We start from the raw sequence: 15,730 nt of genomic DNA, 5'->3' as shown, positions 1-15,730 counted from the left end.
AGCTGTAGTAAAAAAAAAAAAGTTTATTTTTTTTCTCAGTCTTTATAGTGACAGTTTTACAAAGCAGTAGTACAGATGTTGTGTGTGGGGGATGCCTTTTCAAAGCACATGTTTCCACTCTGGGTATATTGGGTATATTTCTATAAGAGTGCTGGTTGATTGCGAAGCACAGATCCAGGTAGCAGTGAGATCACTCACCACCTGTTTTTTTCACACAACTCATGATCTTATTGGCTGCTGGGTATTGACAAGGTTTGCCTGATGTCAGTGCACCATTGATGAGTCCTTTATCAGAACTGCTTTACATCACAACTACAGTAACGCATCAAAAAACACAAAGTATGAGAATAATACGGTGCAATATGCCAAAACAAAAGAAAAGACATTTTATGTGCATCTGTAATAGCACCAGTGTGAAGATTTTATAGCACCAGTGATTTATACAATCATCAATGTTCTTTGGATTATATTTCGCTATACACGCAGGATCTACTGAGCAGACGTACAAGTAAGAAGACATAGATAAAAAGGACAAAAATACAAATGCAGAAGTGCTTTTGGCACAAGAGTAATCAGGAAGAGTAAGAAGACGAAGTAAGGATGAAGAAGGAGTAGGACATGGATGAGTTGAAGAGAAGCGGCAGTATCTGGGCAGGTTGTGTCCCTGATCTCTGTACTCAATCAACAACCACCACAGCTCTGTGCGCAGCTTCCTCCTAGAGACCCGCACTGGCCGCTCAGCGCTGCCACACCACAGCGAGAGAACTGGTCACGACACAGGTCCGCTAAACACACGCACATAAACACACACACACACACACACACACACACACACACACACACACACACACACACACACACACACACACACACACACACACACACAGGAGTTCAAATTAGAAGTCTCAACATGCAAAGACTAAAAGACATCAAAGACAGAGTACACTGGACCCACCTCGGAGCAGTTCTTCATGTGCACACACAGTCCTCACACAGATCTCCTTGTTGATGACGTAAACCCGTCGCAAACTAAATGAAAAACATATGGAGATGTCACATGTGAGGCTGCAGCACTTAAAGCTGCTGTTGGTAGGAATGGTGTAAAAAAAAGTTACTTTTTTTCTGCTGGGTTTGGAGAAAAGGTCATTACACCCATTGGTACTCATCGGTAAGTGAAGTAATTTGAAGCTATTGTGAAATCTCTGTGTTTTCCAATGCCTATGTATAAAGCAATGTTATTATTCCCCTCGTTCCCATTATGACAGACCAATCATAGCTAATCTCCAATCCTCCGTCCTGATTGGTCGAGTGGCAGCCCCACTACGTCACCCTGATTAGTGGGGAAGCCACTACTTCCTCATAGAACGCGCACAACGATCTTTTGTGGGCGAGGTTATGGAGCAGAGAGGGGAGGGGTAGTGTTGACATTCGAAATCTCTCTCCTAACTGATGTTTATATCACGACTACCAACAGCAGCTTTAATCGCCATTTAAAGGTTTTTGGGGTTTTCACCCACAAAGGACAAAAGGAAAATCTTCATTTAAAAATGATAAAAACCATTGATGAACTGATCTATAAGTTGTGTTGAAAAAGTCGGTTACAGCCCATGAATCTGTGCAAGAGAGGGCATCAGTGAAACTAACTGTTGCACTGGCTGACATGTTCCTATATTATAAAAGACACAGACACGATGATCCACATCCGCCATCCTGTTGCTGAAAATATTAATTCATCAAATGTGTATTTATCTGCAGCTTCAAACAGAATCCAGCTTTCATGTTGGTACTGCATTCCAAAAACTAGAAAAAAAATGCAAGTTGTGTACATATCAGTTTTGGTAATCAAATATGCCAAACATCTGTCTTGTGTTTAACATGAGGCCATTTTACAGTTTTCAACACTCTCTGTTTTTCAGCTGTCTGTGCCTATTCATAACACCCTTTGAAAAGATTTTAGCATGTCATACATTTAGCAGCTGTTTCGGTCATGTCAGGCAAGTAACCAATGGCTCAGAAAAGCAGACATTTAAAACTAAAACCAAGCGCTAACCTCAAGTCTAAAAATATGAGTCCAATGCGGGAGTGCTAAAAACTGCAGTTCATTGAGAATCCGCTTGAGGCTGGCTGCAGAAACAATGGAAACCACATAGACACCAGTTCAAAAAAGCCGATCTTTACAGCAGAAATAAACATGTTTACAGCCTGGTACAAAAAACAAGTGTAGTCTGGATAGCTCATTTCTCGATCGGCACACACTGTATGAGGGGTGTGAATCTTTTTCTAACGCGGCAATTTCGAAGATATTGAAATTACTACTCTTCCAATGAGAGGCACAGCTGACTTGATTGACAGGCGAGAACACTGTAGCTATTGTCTAGGAGGCTCAAAGCCCGCCTCTTTACGTCACAATTGCTCGACAGCAGCAATATGGCTGCCACCAATAATTGGCCTCAAAACAGCCCTTTAGAAACAGATGGGTTACGTCACTGATACTACGTTCATATCTTATACAGTCTATGCTCAGCATTTTTATCATTTTTATATTTTTTTAAGTAGAGCCCAAACGACCACAAAAGTTAAATTTCCCCAAACATTTCTGAAAGGAAAGCAGAGCGTTTAACTGTGACTGTGAAATGAATTACCAATACTTTAGCTGTTGTCAACAACGTCTTGTGACAGCTAATGCTAACTCAGTTAACTATCACTAGTATAGTCCGCAAACACTACCTAGCAAAGTTCTTGTAGCTAGCTTGCTACATTTCTCAGGGAAGTAGCTTAAGTGTATGAAGCTTTCCTTTATGTTGATGAACTGGTAGGTTAGCTAGCTTAACACAGGATGTTGTAGAAAGAGGGTTGTGGAGGCTGTTTTTGTGTCAGTCTTGGATTATGGGGACATAATCTACAGAAATGTGCCATCCTCAACCCTCAAACGCCTTGACTCCATTTATCACTCTGCATTAGGGTTTATTACAGGTGACCCCTTTCACACACATCGGTGCATTCTGTACAATAAGGTTGGCTGGCCCTCTCTCCATGAAAGACACAATATCCATTGGCGTCTTTTTATCTATAAAGCTGTCTTAGGAAAATTACCAACCTACCTTACTGAACTTCTTCATTACCCAGACCGCACCTCAAACCAGCTACTTTTGCATGTTCCTCAAGTTCGGTCAGAACTGGGAAAAGCTGCTTTTTGTTTCTCTGCTCCGGACTCCTGGAACAAGTTGCAGCAGCGTCTTGAATTAAATGCACTTTTAACTTTTGGACAATTCAGAATCTTGATTTTTAACCTCTCAACCCCGCACTGCAACTGTTTTAGCTAGGTTAACCTGTGTATATTTATTGTATCATTTTAACCACAGGCCCTTCCTATTTTAGGGCTTTTATAGTCAATCCCCAACACCTCCTTTTACTTGTAGTATTTTATTTGATCTTTTAATTGGTTTCATATCTAAATCAAAAAATGATCCTATTTGATGACTTTGATACTCTTGATGCCTTGTTGTTTGTTTTTTTAATGTCACTGTAAATGACTTGATATCATTGTAAATGAGGGTTGCCCCTCAATGATCTCTCGAGTATAAATAAAGGTTGATTGATTGATTGATTGATTGATTGATTGATTGATTGATTGATTGATTGATTGATTGATTGATTGTTGCTAATGTTCTTGTGGAGCAGATTTCAAGCCATTCAGTGCCTACCTGTAGAAGCACAGGCTGTTCAGGCACTGCTTGCATGGCTTGTGAACCGAGTAGAGTCTGGTGCATGGATACTGCTCCTCCCTGCAATCTGGAAATCAAACGCACAGCAAAATAAATCATGCACTGGAACTTAAAAACTGATTAAAAGACCTGCTATCACCACTTGTTCTTACCCAGAGGGCCAGGCTCAGTCGGCTCAGTCTCCCCATCTGAAATCCACATGAAATAAAGATTTACAGAATGAAAACAAGACAATACACAAGATACAAACCAGTCTCATATAGCATGACTCAGTTGATGTCCTGATCAGCTGATATACCTGTTTTTTCTGGGCGCACCACTGGCTCAAGTCGAACCTGCTGCTGGTAGGTTCCAGGGAGGGATTCAGAATTTTCTGTATCTGGGCTCAAGGAAGAGAGGAGTTGCTTTTATAGAAATAACCAATTTCAAATGTAAAAATGATGATCGTGTTTATCTGAACTTTAAAATATTTTACCTGGAAAATAATCAGGCCCATAGTCCTCTGTGAAGCCATAAAATGATCAGGAGAGAAAAATACGTCATGAGATCAACACTGTAAAACCAATTACAGTTAAACAGATGCCCACAAAAGCCTGACTTCATATAAAATGAACCACCTGCATGAAGAAACTGAACAAATGAGCTCTTTGGGGGGCTATATTTCATGACTTCATTTGCAAGATATTTAAAAATAACAACATGCAGAGTGGTTAAAGTGTTTTTACACCACAACTACAATCAACACGGAGAACAATCAGAGGAGAAGAGAAAACTCCTGGAGGCTAGATGATACATCAGAAGACAAGAAGAGATCAGATACAGATGTAGACATAAGCTGGTGTTAAGCTGCTGAAATTAAGGCCATTTTTCTCTTGATGAACTCACCCAAAAAAGGGAACGGTTCCTGGTACTGAGCCTGGGCGAGCAGCAGAACTATTGATATTTCAGAACAACAAAGAATACAAAAATGGGTTGTTGAATGAAGTGCAGATGGTGACAGATAGCACTGACATCACTAGTTGTTGTGGCTTGAATTAGCTAATGTTAGCACAGATGACGTTAGTGTTCTACTGCTTTAAAACAATATCATAATGTAGGAATCCAGACACTGTAAAGAGTAGTTTGTTAATGCAAAAAAATGTAAGAAAATCTTTTGAAAAACCTCCCAAATCTGTTTAATTCAGATAATATCCATGGTTTCTGATATATTTGTTTTTCAGGCTATTGACTAAGTCATGTGATTGATCCAAAGATCAAAGATTCTTTACTACCTGTATAATAAAAATGCCAAAATACCAATAACCACCACTCTTTTTTAGAATAAATTTTTTTTTTCAAACATGGATACTGAAATGAGCAAGCCTATAATTGGGGGGCTCTAATAACACCATGTTTAGTCTGAAGCAGTTTTTAAAGCAAGACTTTGTGATCAATGAGGGTTAATGGGAAGAGCCTGACATTTATCAAACATTTTGAGAGTTGTGGAAATCTTCTCAGCTTAATCACTGCAAGAAAGCTAATAAACAGATTTTCCAAAACAATCCTTTCAAGTATTGATTGATACACACATTAGGATATTTCATTAGGTCAACTGTGCCGCTACGGTTCATTTGACCAAAATAAAGAAGTATTTTTTCTTGGTTGTTTAACAACCAAAACTGCTAATGATACTCTTTCTAACTTAACTCAGGCTGAAATCATGTTAACAGACTGAGTGATGTTGTAGTTTTATGCCTTTATACCATAGACAGTATAAAATATGGACGCAGTATCCGTGACGTCACCCATCTGTTCCTGAGCGCTGTTTTGAAGCCAATCGACCGCGGCAGCCATATCGGAAATGCGGAACTCAACCAGGCAGAGTGTGATGTAAAGAGGCGGAGTTTGAAGCTCCTAGCCAACAGCTATGTGTTCCCATCCGGGAGTCAAGTCAGCCATGTCCTTATTTGGGCAAAAACTCGTAATCTTAATATCTTCTGAACCGTTGCGTTGGAAAAAAATTCATCCCCCCGTACAGGGTGTGCCGATAGAGAAAATTAGCTATGTAGAGCCAAGCTTTTTTTTGAACCAGGCTGTAAACATGTTTATTAATGCTGCAAAGATCGTCTTTTTTGAATTGGTGTGTATGTGGTTTCCGTTGTTTCTGCAGCCAGCCTCAAGCGGATTCTCGATGAATTGCAGTTTCTAACACTTCCGCATGGGCTTCATGTTTGAGACCGGAGGTTGTCGCTTGCTTTATACGTACTAAGTCAGGTTTATTCACATTGTTCTAATACAATTTCCTTCTCACACACAGTTAGCTTGAATAAAATTATGGACTTTCTAGATTGCACATTGGAATCATTTGGAATAATAAAAGTACAAAGCTTAACCAAATAAAAAAGTGTAGCTGATTTTACACATTTTAAAGCCTCTGTGAGGAACTTTTGGTTTGTGTAGATGTTGGCACCTCCTGTGAACCAAGCAGTACATTTTACCTCTTTGCTGATCATGTCCATTATATGTGAAAGTAGGGTTTTCTTCAAATAATCTTCCTGCTGTCTTTTTTTTAACATATTGTTTATTGTTGCAAAGTAAAATAAGATCTTTTTTTACTGTCTGTTGATGGCAGACAGTTAATAAGAAATCTACAGGGAAATGATCAACCTTTATGCTGATGGTCTTATCTGCTTTTGTAGGCCACATGGCATCGGTATTAATTTAAGTTTCTTAATCAGTTGAAAACCACTCACCAGAGCTTTAAGGTGAAATTGTTAATGATTAATTATTAATGTTTTAGAACATTTTTCGGTTTCAGGGACTTCAGTGGTTCCCTCTCATGAACAAATATGGTGGGTTTACCTGGCATGCAGATTAGTAGGAGGACTCTCATGGTCACTCTGGGAGGTAGACTTACTGGAACACTGAAGGGGGAATGAAGAGAGCATTAACAGTAAAAACAGAGTAACATTAGGAGAATAAAGAGCTTAGTGCTGGATGTTCCTTTTGGTCTCCTGAACTCTCTTCTTCTCTTTTTCCTCCTGCCCTCTGTCACCCCTCCAACCCCCCACTGATCTCCCCTCTCTCCCATCTCTGCCCCCTTGTCCCTCCCCTTGGTCCCTCCCACTGGCCCCACAACAGCCAGAGCAAAAGGAAGAAGAGGCGGGGGCAGGGGGGGGACCTTTTTTGACAGCAAGAATGTGGCATGTCTGTCGTCCTAAGAGCTCTGTTTTCCTAATTTTCCTCACTGCAGCAGAGAGTATTGCGGCTGCATTCCAGGAAAAGAATCAGAGGACCCCTGAATCCCACCCCACTCTTCTCCAAGTTTTCTTCATCCCTCCCTCCCTCTCTCTGTCTGTCTCCACATCCTTCATTTCCCTTCTGTCGCCTGCACTGGTCATTTCCTCGCACCCCACACCCTCCCCCTCTTTCCCCTTTTTCTTTCTTCTTCACTCCACAGAGCAAAAGAGCCTCTCAGGTTGAGTCAACATGACATGTAGACATAAAAATGAACACTGACAGCATCAAGACATCAGTGATTAGCAGAACAGACTCCTACTTCATACAGTAAAATCCATTACATTAGCTTCCTGTTACACTGAATGAACTACTTTTCCGCTTTGTGGAAAATATGAATGCTCCTCCTCCACTGTAGTTACACTGTAGGCTTCTTCAAACACTCAACATGGAGCACTTAATTTGGGCTTTTTTCACATCCTACACTGTGTGTGTGTGCTTACATACCTATCTAACAGAGGACTTTAGCATCATTAAACACTAAGCCACAAAGGACCTCTGAGTCAACAGGGGACATTTTTGAGGTCCTCCATTGGTCCTGCTCCAAATCATGCTAAACTGTCGTCAAAACCCCTCTGATGAATTCTTATGAATTTTGCCAAGAAGGGATGTGTATGTCGGTGCGGTCGGTGTGTGTGTGTATGTGTGTGTGTGTGTGTGTGTGTGTGTACATGTATTTGAGTCACTGCTTGTAGTGTCTTTGAGGCTACACTGTACAAAAAATGTGATCTAAGCTCAATGTACAAAAGTCCTGCATGTGTATCAATAAATCAGTAGACGTGTGCATGTGTGTCTTTGTGTTTTGTCCCTGCATGACACACACACACACGCACACACGCACACACACACACACACACACACACACACACACACACACACACACACACACACACACACAAACACACACACCCATATTCACACAAATGCACAAACACACGCATTCTTCTTGTGCATCACAGTGGCTATCGGAAACCATATGTTTTCACAGCGCACATCTGGGAGCGATTAGCCCCCCTCTCCCCAATTGAGTCCTTCCCTTCCCAGCTAGAGACCCCATCTCCCCCCAACCACCCCCCTACACACACAAACACACATACACAAAGTCATTAGTAGGAGTTTCTGAGGACAGCAACAAGAGATGCACTGCTGTCATCTATTTTATGCCTTTTGTTTTCATGCAACTATGACAAGTAAATAAATTATTCAAAACCATCTTTCCATGTGCCCTCATCGACCCCCATTTTCTGGAAGCAAGGACTCTGTGTGTGTGTGTGTGTGTGTGTGTGTGTGTGTGTGTGTGTGTGTGTGTGTGTGTGTTTGGTTTTCCCTCTTGGCACCCTCTCTCCATTGTAGTGTCATTACTGCAGGCTGAGCTATGAGGTCCCTCCTCCTTCTTTTCTCCAGTAAAAACACAAGACCACATGTCAGCTCTCAATAGCCATTAAAATGCATGCAAATTATCCCTAACTGCTTGGTCTACATTAAGTAAATTAAGCATGAACTGCATTAAACAAACTGGTGAACTTTTGGGATGTTTAATGGCTCAGAAATATGGACAATGCTGCATGCAATCTGTGCTCAATCACCACACATCTCCTGATTTATTCTCCCTACAGTTGTCAGCACAAATGTTAAGTCTTCTTAACCTTCACGTGCATTAAATAAACAAAAACAAACACATCCAGATAAACCAGGAACTACAAGATACAAACAAGACACAGGTTTCTTACCTAACTTTGATTCAGTTTGCTCGACTATCCTCAGCTCTCATGCGTCCACTGAGTGCTGCAGGACCTCACAGCGCCACATTGTACCACCCCACATCTGTAGTCTCCTCCCCGTCAAGTCCTAGCCTCCTCCAGCCCCCGGCCCAAGCACCGACCCGCCTCAAGAGCACTTCTTTACAGTCAAAGCCCTCGTGACCCTCGAAGATCAAAGCCATCAAAGAACGTGCCGACTCTGAGGGCAGGTGAGCATTCCGACCGAAGATGTGAAAATCAAGATGGATTTTAACTGTCTGTGACATGTAACAGGTTTTACCTGATTAATAAAGTAATATTTACCTCAGCACCAACATTTTTATAATTTCAACGTCATAACAGTCGCTCTCTAATATGTACGGTGGCCCTGAAGTGCAAAACATAAGGTCAATTTAGAAAACACTACAGGATTCAGAAAACACAACGCCAATTCAGAAAACACCACGGCAATTCAGAAAACACAACGGCAATTTAGAAAACACATCGGCAATTTAGAAATCACAACGGCAATTCAGAAAACACTACGGCAATTCAGAAAAAACAACGGCAATTCAGAAAACACAACGGCAATTTAGAAATCACAACGGCAATTCAGAAAAGACAACGGCAATTCAGAAAACACTATGGCAATTCAGAAAACACTACGGGTCAAAGGATAGACCAGTCCAATCAGCGACTAGTCATGCCTCCCGAGAGTACCTACTTCTTCCGCATTGGTTAATTCCGTTGTGTTGTCTGATTTGTCGTAGTGTTTTCTGAATTGTCGTTGTTTTCTGATTTGTCGTAGTGTTTCCTGAATTGCCGTTTTTTTTAATTTGCTGCAATGTTTTCTGATTTGCCGTAGTGTTTCCTGAATTGGTGTTTTTTTTAATTTGCTGCAATGTTTTCTGATTTGTCGTAGTGTTTACTGAATTGCCGGTTTTTTTTATTTGCTGCAATGTTTTCTGATTTGTCGTTGTTTTCTGAATTGCCGTTGTGATTTGCTCTTCAGGGCCACCGTAAATATCTAACATAGTATCTTCCTCTATCTAAAATGCTAGCTTTCCATTACGTGACTTCTGGAACTAACAAGTTCATAGAACAAACCACAATTACTATTCAATCAGAATCATGTCAGCACACTTTTTGTTGACATACTGCAATTTAAAATAAAATCACCAGTAAAAAATGTAAATAATCGTACCCTGGCTTTTAGTTACTCCATTAAAATTGTAATTGTTTTATTTCTGATACAGTGGTAGGTAGAAGGGTCCTTATTTATTCTTACACAATTTTCCCAGCTATTTCTTACTGCAAGCCCAGCCAAGCATTCTTTAAAAAGGCCTACATTTTAGTTTGGTGAATTAGTTCAATTATTTTTCATTACATACAAATGACTGACTGTGAATTTGGTATCAGTTGTACATGATCTTTAGGCTGCCTAGTAAACCCTATGACACAGTGATGAAACCACAGCCAATGTGCTCAGGCTCTGCACACTAGGGACATCTAGAGGACACTTAAAGGCTATCACTGACATACATATTGAAGTAGGTGTGAAGTAAAATCAACAAGAAGAGACAGCAAATAAATACCCATGAAGACAGCTGCTGGCATTTCAACTCTTTAATATGAATCAAAAAAAATCCTGCTGTTGGTTTGTTGGAAGATCTGAGGAAAAATATACGCTATGTCCATGAGTTGGCTGCTAACTTGCAAAGCAAAAAGCTAGAAAAGAAATGTTAACACACAAGAACGCCTTGTTTTTACTTTAATGTGCAGCATCATGTCACCTCTAGTAAACAAACATACACACAGTAGAGTTGGAGATAAATACCTCTGTCATGGTACACGTAAGACTCAGACTCACTCGCTCCTGCATTCATACTTTACATGTGCGTTTGTGCAACACCAAATCCTCCAACCACACACTCACATTTCCGTCACAGTTGACTTGTGTGTCAGTGGTGGAGTTGTAAGGTGTACTGGCCCTTCAGACCTCAATAAGCAATATTTAATCAATATATAATTTATCATGGAGGGAAATTGTACGAGAGGATGACAGGGATTCAGATGGCAGCGGCCTTCTTCTCCTTGTATGTGGCCATCATCTTCTTGATCTCAGCAATTGCTTTGCCTGGGTTCAGACCCTAAGAGACAGGGAAGGAAAGATTCTCAAGCATCACTATGCAATCTTTAAAAAATAAAGAAAAAAGGCACTGTGGTGTTTGTGTGGCTACACATGTATGTGGACATGTTACCTTGGGGCAGGTCTTGGTACAGTTCATGATAGTGTGGCAGCGGTAGAGGGAGAAAGGATCCTGCAGCTTGGACAGACGCTCCTCTGTGAACTCGTCTCTGGAGTCAATCATCCAGCGGTATGCCTGAGAGTACACAGAAAGCAGTCCATTATCTTTTTATTTTTATGCAGATTTAGTCAGTGATTTCTTCATCTTGCAGTCCTCCAACACCCACCTGCATCAGCACAGCAGGTCCGAGGTATTTGTCTCCATTCCACCAGTAACTAGGACAGCTCGTGCTGCAGCAGGCGCACAAGATGCATTCATACAGCCCGTCCTACGAAGGAGATAAGCAAAAAAGATAAACTTATTTTTTGAGACTTTAAGTGTTGGAAAACTTCAGTGTTCAAAATAACGGCTGTGGTGTACCAGTTTTTGTCTGTCATCCACAGTCTGAAAGTACTGCTCCTTCCCCTCCTTGGACTCATCCTTCTTCTTCAGGTAGGGTTCAATAGACTTGTACTGAGCATAGAAGTTGCTCATGTCCTGTAGTTGTACAATCACAGATCCAGTTAGAATACAAATGCAATGTGTTGCTCCAATATCTATATAATTATCAGCTTACTTTCAAAACATTAAAGCAAACAGAATGAAATGGTATTTTTTGAAGCTCAATCCACCCCATAATCTCTTTATATTTCATGCATAAACTCAAGAGATAACATACACATATTTCCCAGAAATAAATCTGCAACAAATACTGATTATATACCAAGTGTTTTGAGGATTTTGCAAAAACACACCATGGAGGCACATTGGACATCCATGTTAACACACAATAAGAGAATGATAGGATTAGAGGAGTAACATGATATTGGCTGGGAGTGTGATGGATATGTACTCACAGGTACGAGGTCTTTGACCACATACATATGTGGCAGAGGGTAAATCTTAGAAGGCTTGCTAATGTTGGTGTCGATCTTGTTGAGACAGGCGAGTGTGTTTCCTCCGTTAATGTTCATTGCACAGGATCCACAAATACCTGCATTCAAAACAAAATAAAAGCTCTGAATAGAAAACACGACAATCTGAAGGAGTTGGGAAAACTAGAATAATTGTGTAGCATTATCGTCAGTATGAACTTGTCAAGGAAACACATCAGAGCAAACTTAAAAATGTGTATTTTCCCCCATAAGAGTCAACCAATGACATGGTCTATAGTAAATGCAGCATTAATGTGTAGATTAACACTCCCAGGTTAGACCTAATCTATATAACTTTACTACACGAAGGGACAGAGCAGACTGTTCTTCCTGAGGAGACTCAGGTCCTTCAGTGTCTGCAGCAGGCTTCTGAAGACCTTCTACCAGTCTGTGGTGGCCAGTGCTCTCTTCTTTGCTGTGGCGTGCTGGGGTGGAGGTATCAAGACGGGTGAGGCCAGCAAGCTCAACAAGCTGGTAAAGAAGGCCCACTCTGTGGTTGGCTTAGAACTGGACAGTCTGGAGTCAGTGGCTGAGAGGAGGTTGATGGACAAACTGCGAGCCATCCTGGACAACCCCTCTCACCCTCTCCATGATGAGCTGTGGCTGATGGGGAGCTCGTTCAGTCAGCGCATCATTCCACCACGGTGCAAGACTGAACGCTTCAGGCGCTCCTTTGTACCCACCGCCATCAGACTGTTAAACAGTAACGGAGGCCACAGACTGCACCACGCTGACAACTGACCCCCCCCCATGAACAGATCCATACCATCCCTGCATTGTCTGTCATACTCCATCATCTCATCCCGAACTGACTCTCTTGACTGCTGCTGGCATTATAATGCATAATATACTGTATTATAATTATCTTTGCCATATTATATTATGTTATATTACATTATCATTGTAACTACAACTCACCGTCATATTACATACCCGTATTTATTTTCATTTATTGCTTAATCTGTCATTACCAACCATAATCTCACAATGTCAACCTGTCACTACTGAAACATTTTTAATACTGCCTGTAATTACTGCTATTTAATCTAAATTCCATTGTAACATTGTATATATCTAAATTGTATTCTAGCTTTATTTATCTATTTTTATTTCTACTTATCTTATTTTATTCTATTTTACTTATTGAAACTTATTCTTGATTGTACTTATGTCTGGGTTGCTGTAACAACTGAATTTCCCCCCAGGGGATCAATAAAGTTATATCTTATCTTTCTCTCTTACTTATGTCACAAAGTTATTATTTTCAACATTTAATTATTGAATAAATCGGCGAGACAAAAAAAGTAAATCATCTGATTTCAAAACAAGTCATAACTGTTCCATTATCTCACTACAGTTTCTGTATTACTGACCTTCTCTGCAGGAGCGGCGGAAAGTCAGTGTGGAGTCCATCTCATTTTTAATCTTGATCAGGGCGTCAAGAACCATTGGGCCACAACTGGGTAAAAACCAAACAAAATCATGTTTGTTTTGTGTCAAGACATGAAGGTGTAAAGGCATCTCTGATGTGTTTGACTTGTGCTAAAGAAAGTCCTGACATGTTTCATGGCTGTACACAATTTCCCTATCAGTACTAGTAAGACTGTGGTGTTATTTGAACATGTTTCTGACAAGATGTAAGGTATAGACAAATTTCAAATGTGAAATCTCTGTCATTTAAAAAAGTGGCCATGCAGAGCACAGGTGTAACTCCGTTGGTAAAATAGGTGCCTTATATACAAGACTATAGGCGTTTTTCTGTAGCAGGAACTTTACCCCGGAACTAAGGACTTTACCCCTGAACTATGTGCGTTTCGACTGGAGGAACCAGGGTCTAAATTTAGTTCAGGGGTAGATAATCTCCCCCCTGAAAAGCCCCTGCTTGGGGGGTAGTACTTTTCAAAGGTCCTGGGTTGAACATAACGGTGTTTGTGGAGTTTACACAGTTGTTGAAACACAGAGGGAGTTCCTGGGAATGCATACTAATTTAGATTTTTATTAAGATTTCAAAATATTATTGAATATAATTTTTTTCCCATACATCACTGACCCGATTTGCACAATCTACCCAGGACTTCAGCCCGCAGTCGAAACGCAGACAACATTGGCGGTGCGGGAACCTTTTAGTTCCGGGGAAAGTAGTTCTGGGGGCTAAAAGACCCCGGAACTCTTGGTCGAAATGCACCTTATAGTCCTCAACACGTAGGCCACTGATTCTACTCTCAGCCTCTGTCCTTTGATGCATGTTAACCCCACTCTCTTCTCCCCAAGTCTCCTGTCTCTCGGTAGGTGTTCTATCCAAAAAGGTGAAATGCTCAAATATAAATCACAAAAAACAAAAGTGACCATGCCATGAACCAAAGACTGGCCTCTACCCCAAAGATGAGGGGAAAACTGAGACACCCACTTGTTGAGGTCAATGTCATAGGTCTGCATGCGGGGTTTGTCCCCTGGAGTGTCTGGGTCCCATCTGTACACCTGAAACTTCTTTATTCTTGGTTGTGCTGCGGGAGCTGCTGCTGTTTGGGCGTACCGCACTGCCTGACAGCGGAGACAAGAAGAGACACTGTTATAAGTAAGACATTCAAATGTTTTCAATACACTCTGTGAGATGCCCTGTCAGTAGAAAGTATGTCTGTTTACTAAGACAATACAGTAACTTTAGGAATCATTACACTTGATCTTATTAGAATGTAAAATTCAAATCTTAGTCCAAAATCTTTAAATTCCAATCAACAAACAAATCAAAGTTAATCAAGTAGAACACATGCTTTCAGATTCACTTTGCAATCAACATAGGAAACGTAAAACCAGCACCTAAATAACTAAAATATATTTATTCTAAATATCAGTGGATAGTCTGTTTCGATCACTTAAACAATCCATTACTAATCACAAATCATTGCACCAGCAGCAGCCTGTTCTGTTTGTTTTCAACATGAAACCATGGCTTATGGAAAATTAGCATAACATCACTCATGGCCCTAGATGACCCTTGAGAAATATTGAAACGACATGAAGTGGAGAGTATAGTTTGTCTTTCACAGATGGTTACGTTGTGAATTCCTCATTTTGACGTAGTTTGTTTTCACAAACATAAAAAGTAGCGTTGATCCATGTTAAGCCCCACTTAGAAAAGCGATGTTTACAAGTGTCGTAAACACCACTACCGCCGCACTGAGTTTGATTTATACTTTCATTGTCCATATTTTAAATTCAATACACAATAAATGACTATCAATGTGTTAATGGATGAATTAAGTGTTTGATAAATCAAAAAAATAAGACTTCAGGGCATAGACGCAGCCCTGCACTGTCAGGACATAGACGCATTCCTGCACTGTCAGGCAGCGGTGTGTTGTGATCGGTTGTGATGTGTTGAGACGTTAATCTAAGCTCAGAAACAGACCGCCTGACTTAAAACTCTAACTGACATAAACTGCCAGATGAAACGGTTTACTTATCTAACGGCTGTTAACGTACCACCAGTCCTGCTGGCGAGCGGAAAGACCAAACCCCACAGCGGCTCAAGGACGTGAGACCAGCGACCGACATTTTGGAGTATCTCTGACCTCCACCGCCTGCTATCCCAGCATCCACCACAGGAGCTGCGTCATAGCTCTGTTTGGAGGCGAACGTTTTGTTGGACGTCGTCTACCGGCTGAGGAGACACACAGACAAGAAGGGGGTTTTATATTTGGTTTACTTGACGGTAGCCCTTTGCGCCTTCTTTGATTTGAATTTTTTTGAAAGTGTTTATTTCGAAC

General features: G+C 40.8%; 2 protein-coding genes across 4 annotated transcripts; both read right to left on the bottom strand.

Moving 5' to 3' along the window:
• Window positions 1-5: 5 nt before the first annotated feature.
• On the bottom strand, window positions 6-9,100 carry mfap2 (microfibril associated protein 2). 2 transcript variants are annotated; one of them, XM_034686616.1, is made up of 10 exons: window positions 9,065-9,100; window positions 8,732-8,960; window positions 6,567-6,628; window positions 4,611-4,658; window positions 4,201-4,227; window positions 4,024-4,104; window positions 3,878-3,913; window positions 3,705-3,792; window positions 956-1,029; window positions 6-785 (listed from the first exon to the last, which is right to left on the bottom strand). In XM_034686616.1, exons 3-10 carry the CDS (start codon window positions 6,595-6,597, stop codon window positions 682-684), a joined length of 489 nt encoding a protein of 162 aa, XP_034542507.1. In that variant the 5' UTR covers window positions 6,598-6,628; window positions 8,732-8,960; window positions 9,065-9,100; the 3' UTR covers window positions 6-681. The 2 variants fall into 2 exon arrangements, with proteins under 2 accessions (XP_034542507.1, XP_034542497.1); XM_034686606.1 differs by having other exon boundaries at window positions 8,732-9,097.
• Window positions 9,101-10,351: 1,251 nt separating this feature from the next.
• Window positions 10,352-15,586, bottom strand: sdhb (succinate dehydrogenase complex, subunit B, iron sulfur (Ip)). Of its 2 annotated transcripts, none has more exons than XM_034686437.1 (8): window positions 15,447-15,586; window positions 14,371-14,504; window positions 13,337-13,422; window positions 11,886-12,022; window positions 11,410-11,526; window positions 11,216-11,317; window positions 11,002-11,124; window positions 10,352-10,890 (listed from the first exon to the last, which is right to left on the bottom strand). In XM_034686437.1, the coding sequence occupies exons 1-8, from the start codon at window positions 15,516-15,518 to the stop codon at window positions 10,810-10,812; spliced, it is 852 nt and encodes a 283-aa protein (XP_034542328.1). In that variant the 5' UTR covers window positions 15,519-15,586; the 3' UTR covers window positions 10,352-10,809. The 2 variants fall into 2 exon arrangements, with proteins under 2 accessions (XP_034542328.1, XP_034542319.1); XM_034686428.1 differs by lacking the exon at window positions 15,447-15,586 and adding an exon at window positions 15,009-15,049 and having other exon boundaries at window positions 14,371-14,529.
• Between the last annotated feature and the right edge of the window lie 144 nt (window positions 15,587-15,730).

This window comes from Notolabrus celidotus, chromosome 1 (genome assembly GCF_009762535.1).
Source record: "Notolabrus celidotus isolate fNotCel1 chromosome 1, fNotCel1.pri, whole genome shotgun sequence".
Lineage (NCBI taxonomy): Eukaryota > Metazoa > Chordata > Actinopteri > Labriformes > Labridae > Notolabrus > Notolabrus celidotus.
This window is presented reverse-complemented; position numbering and strand designations above follow the sequence as displayed.

What these genes read in the sequence shown, in the direction of transcription:
- mfap2 (XM_034686616.1), bottom strand. Translation starts at nt 6,597, where the DNA reads ATGAGAGTCCTCCTACTAATCTGCATGCCAG. An exon ending in CCTACTAATCTGCATGCCAG is followed by an intron (nt 4,659 to 6,566) that starts GTAAACCCACCA and finishes AAATATCAATAG; the next exon opens with TTCTGCTGCTCGCCCAGGCT. An exon ending in GGTGCGCCCAGAAAAAACAG is followed by an intron (nt 3,914 to 4,023) that starts GTATATCAGCTG and finishes TGTGGATTTCAG; the next exon opens with ATGGGGAGACTGAGCCGACT.
- sdhb (XM_034686437.1), bottom strand. Translation starts at nt 15,518, where the DNA reads ATGTCGGTCGCTGGTCTCACGTCCTTGAGCCGCTGTGGGGTTTGGTCT. An exon ending in TGGATGACAGACAAAAACTG is followed by an intron (nt 11,318 to 11,409) that starts GTACACCACAGC and finishes TCTCCTTCGTAG; the next exon opens with GACGGGCTGTATGAATGCAT. An exon ending in GTACCAAGACCTGCCCCAAG is followed by an intron (nt 10,891 to 11,001) that starts GTAACATGTCCA and finishes CCTGTCTCTTAG; the next exon opens with GGTCTGAACCCAGGCAAAGC.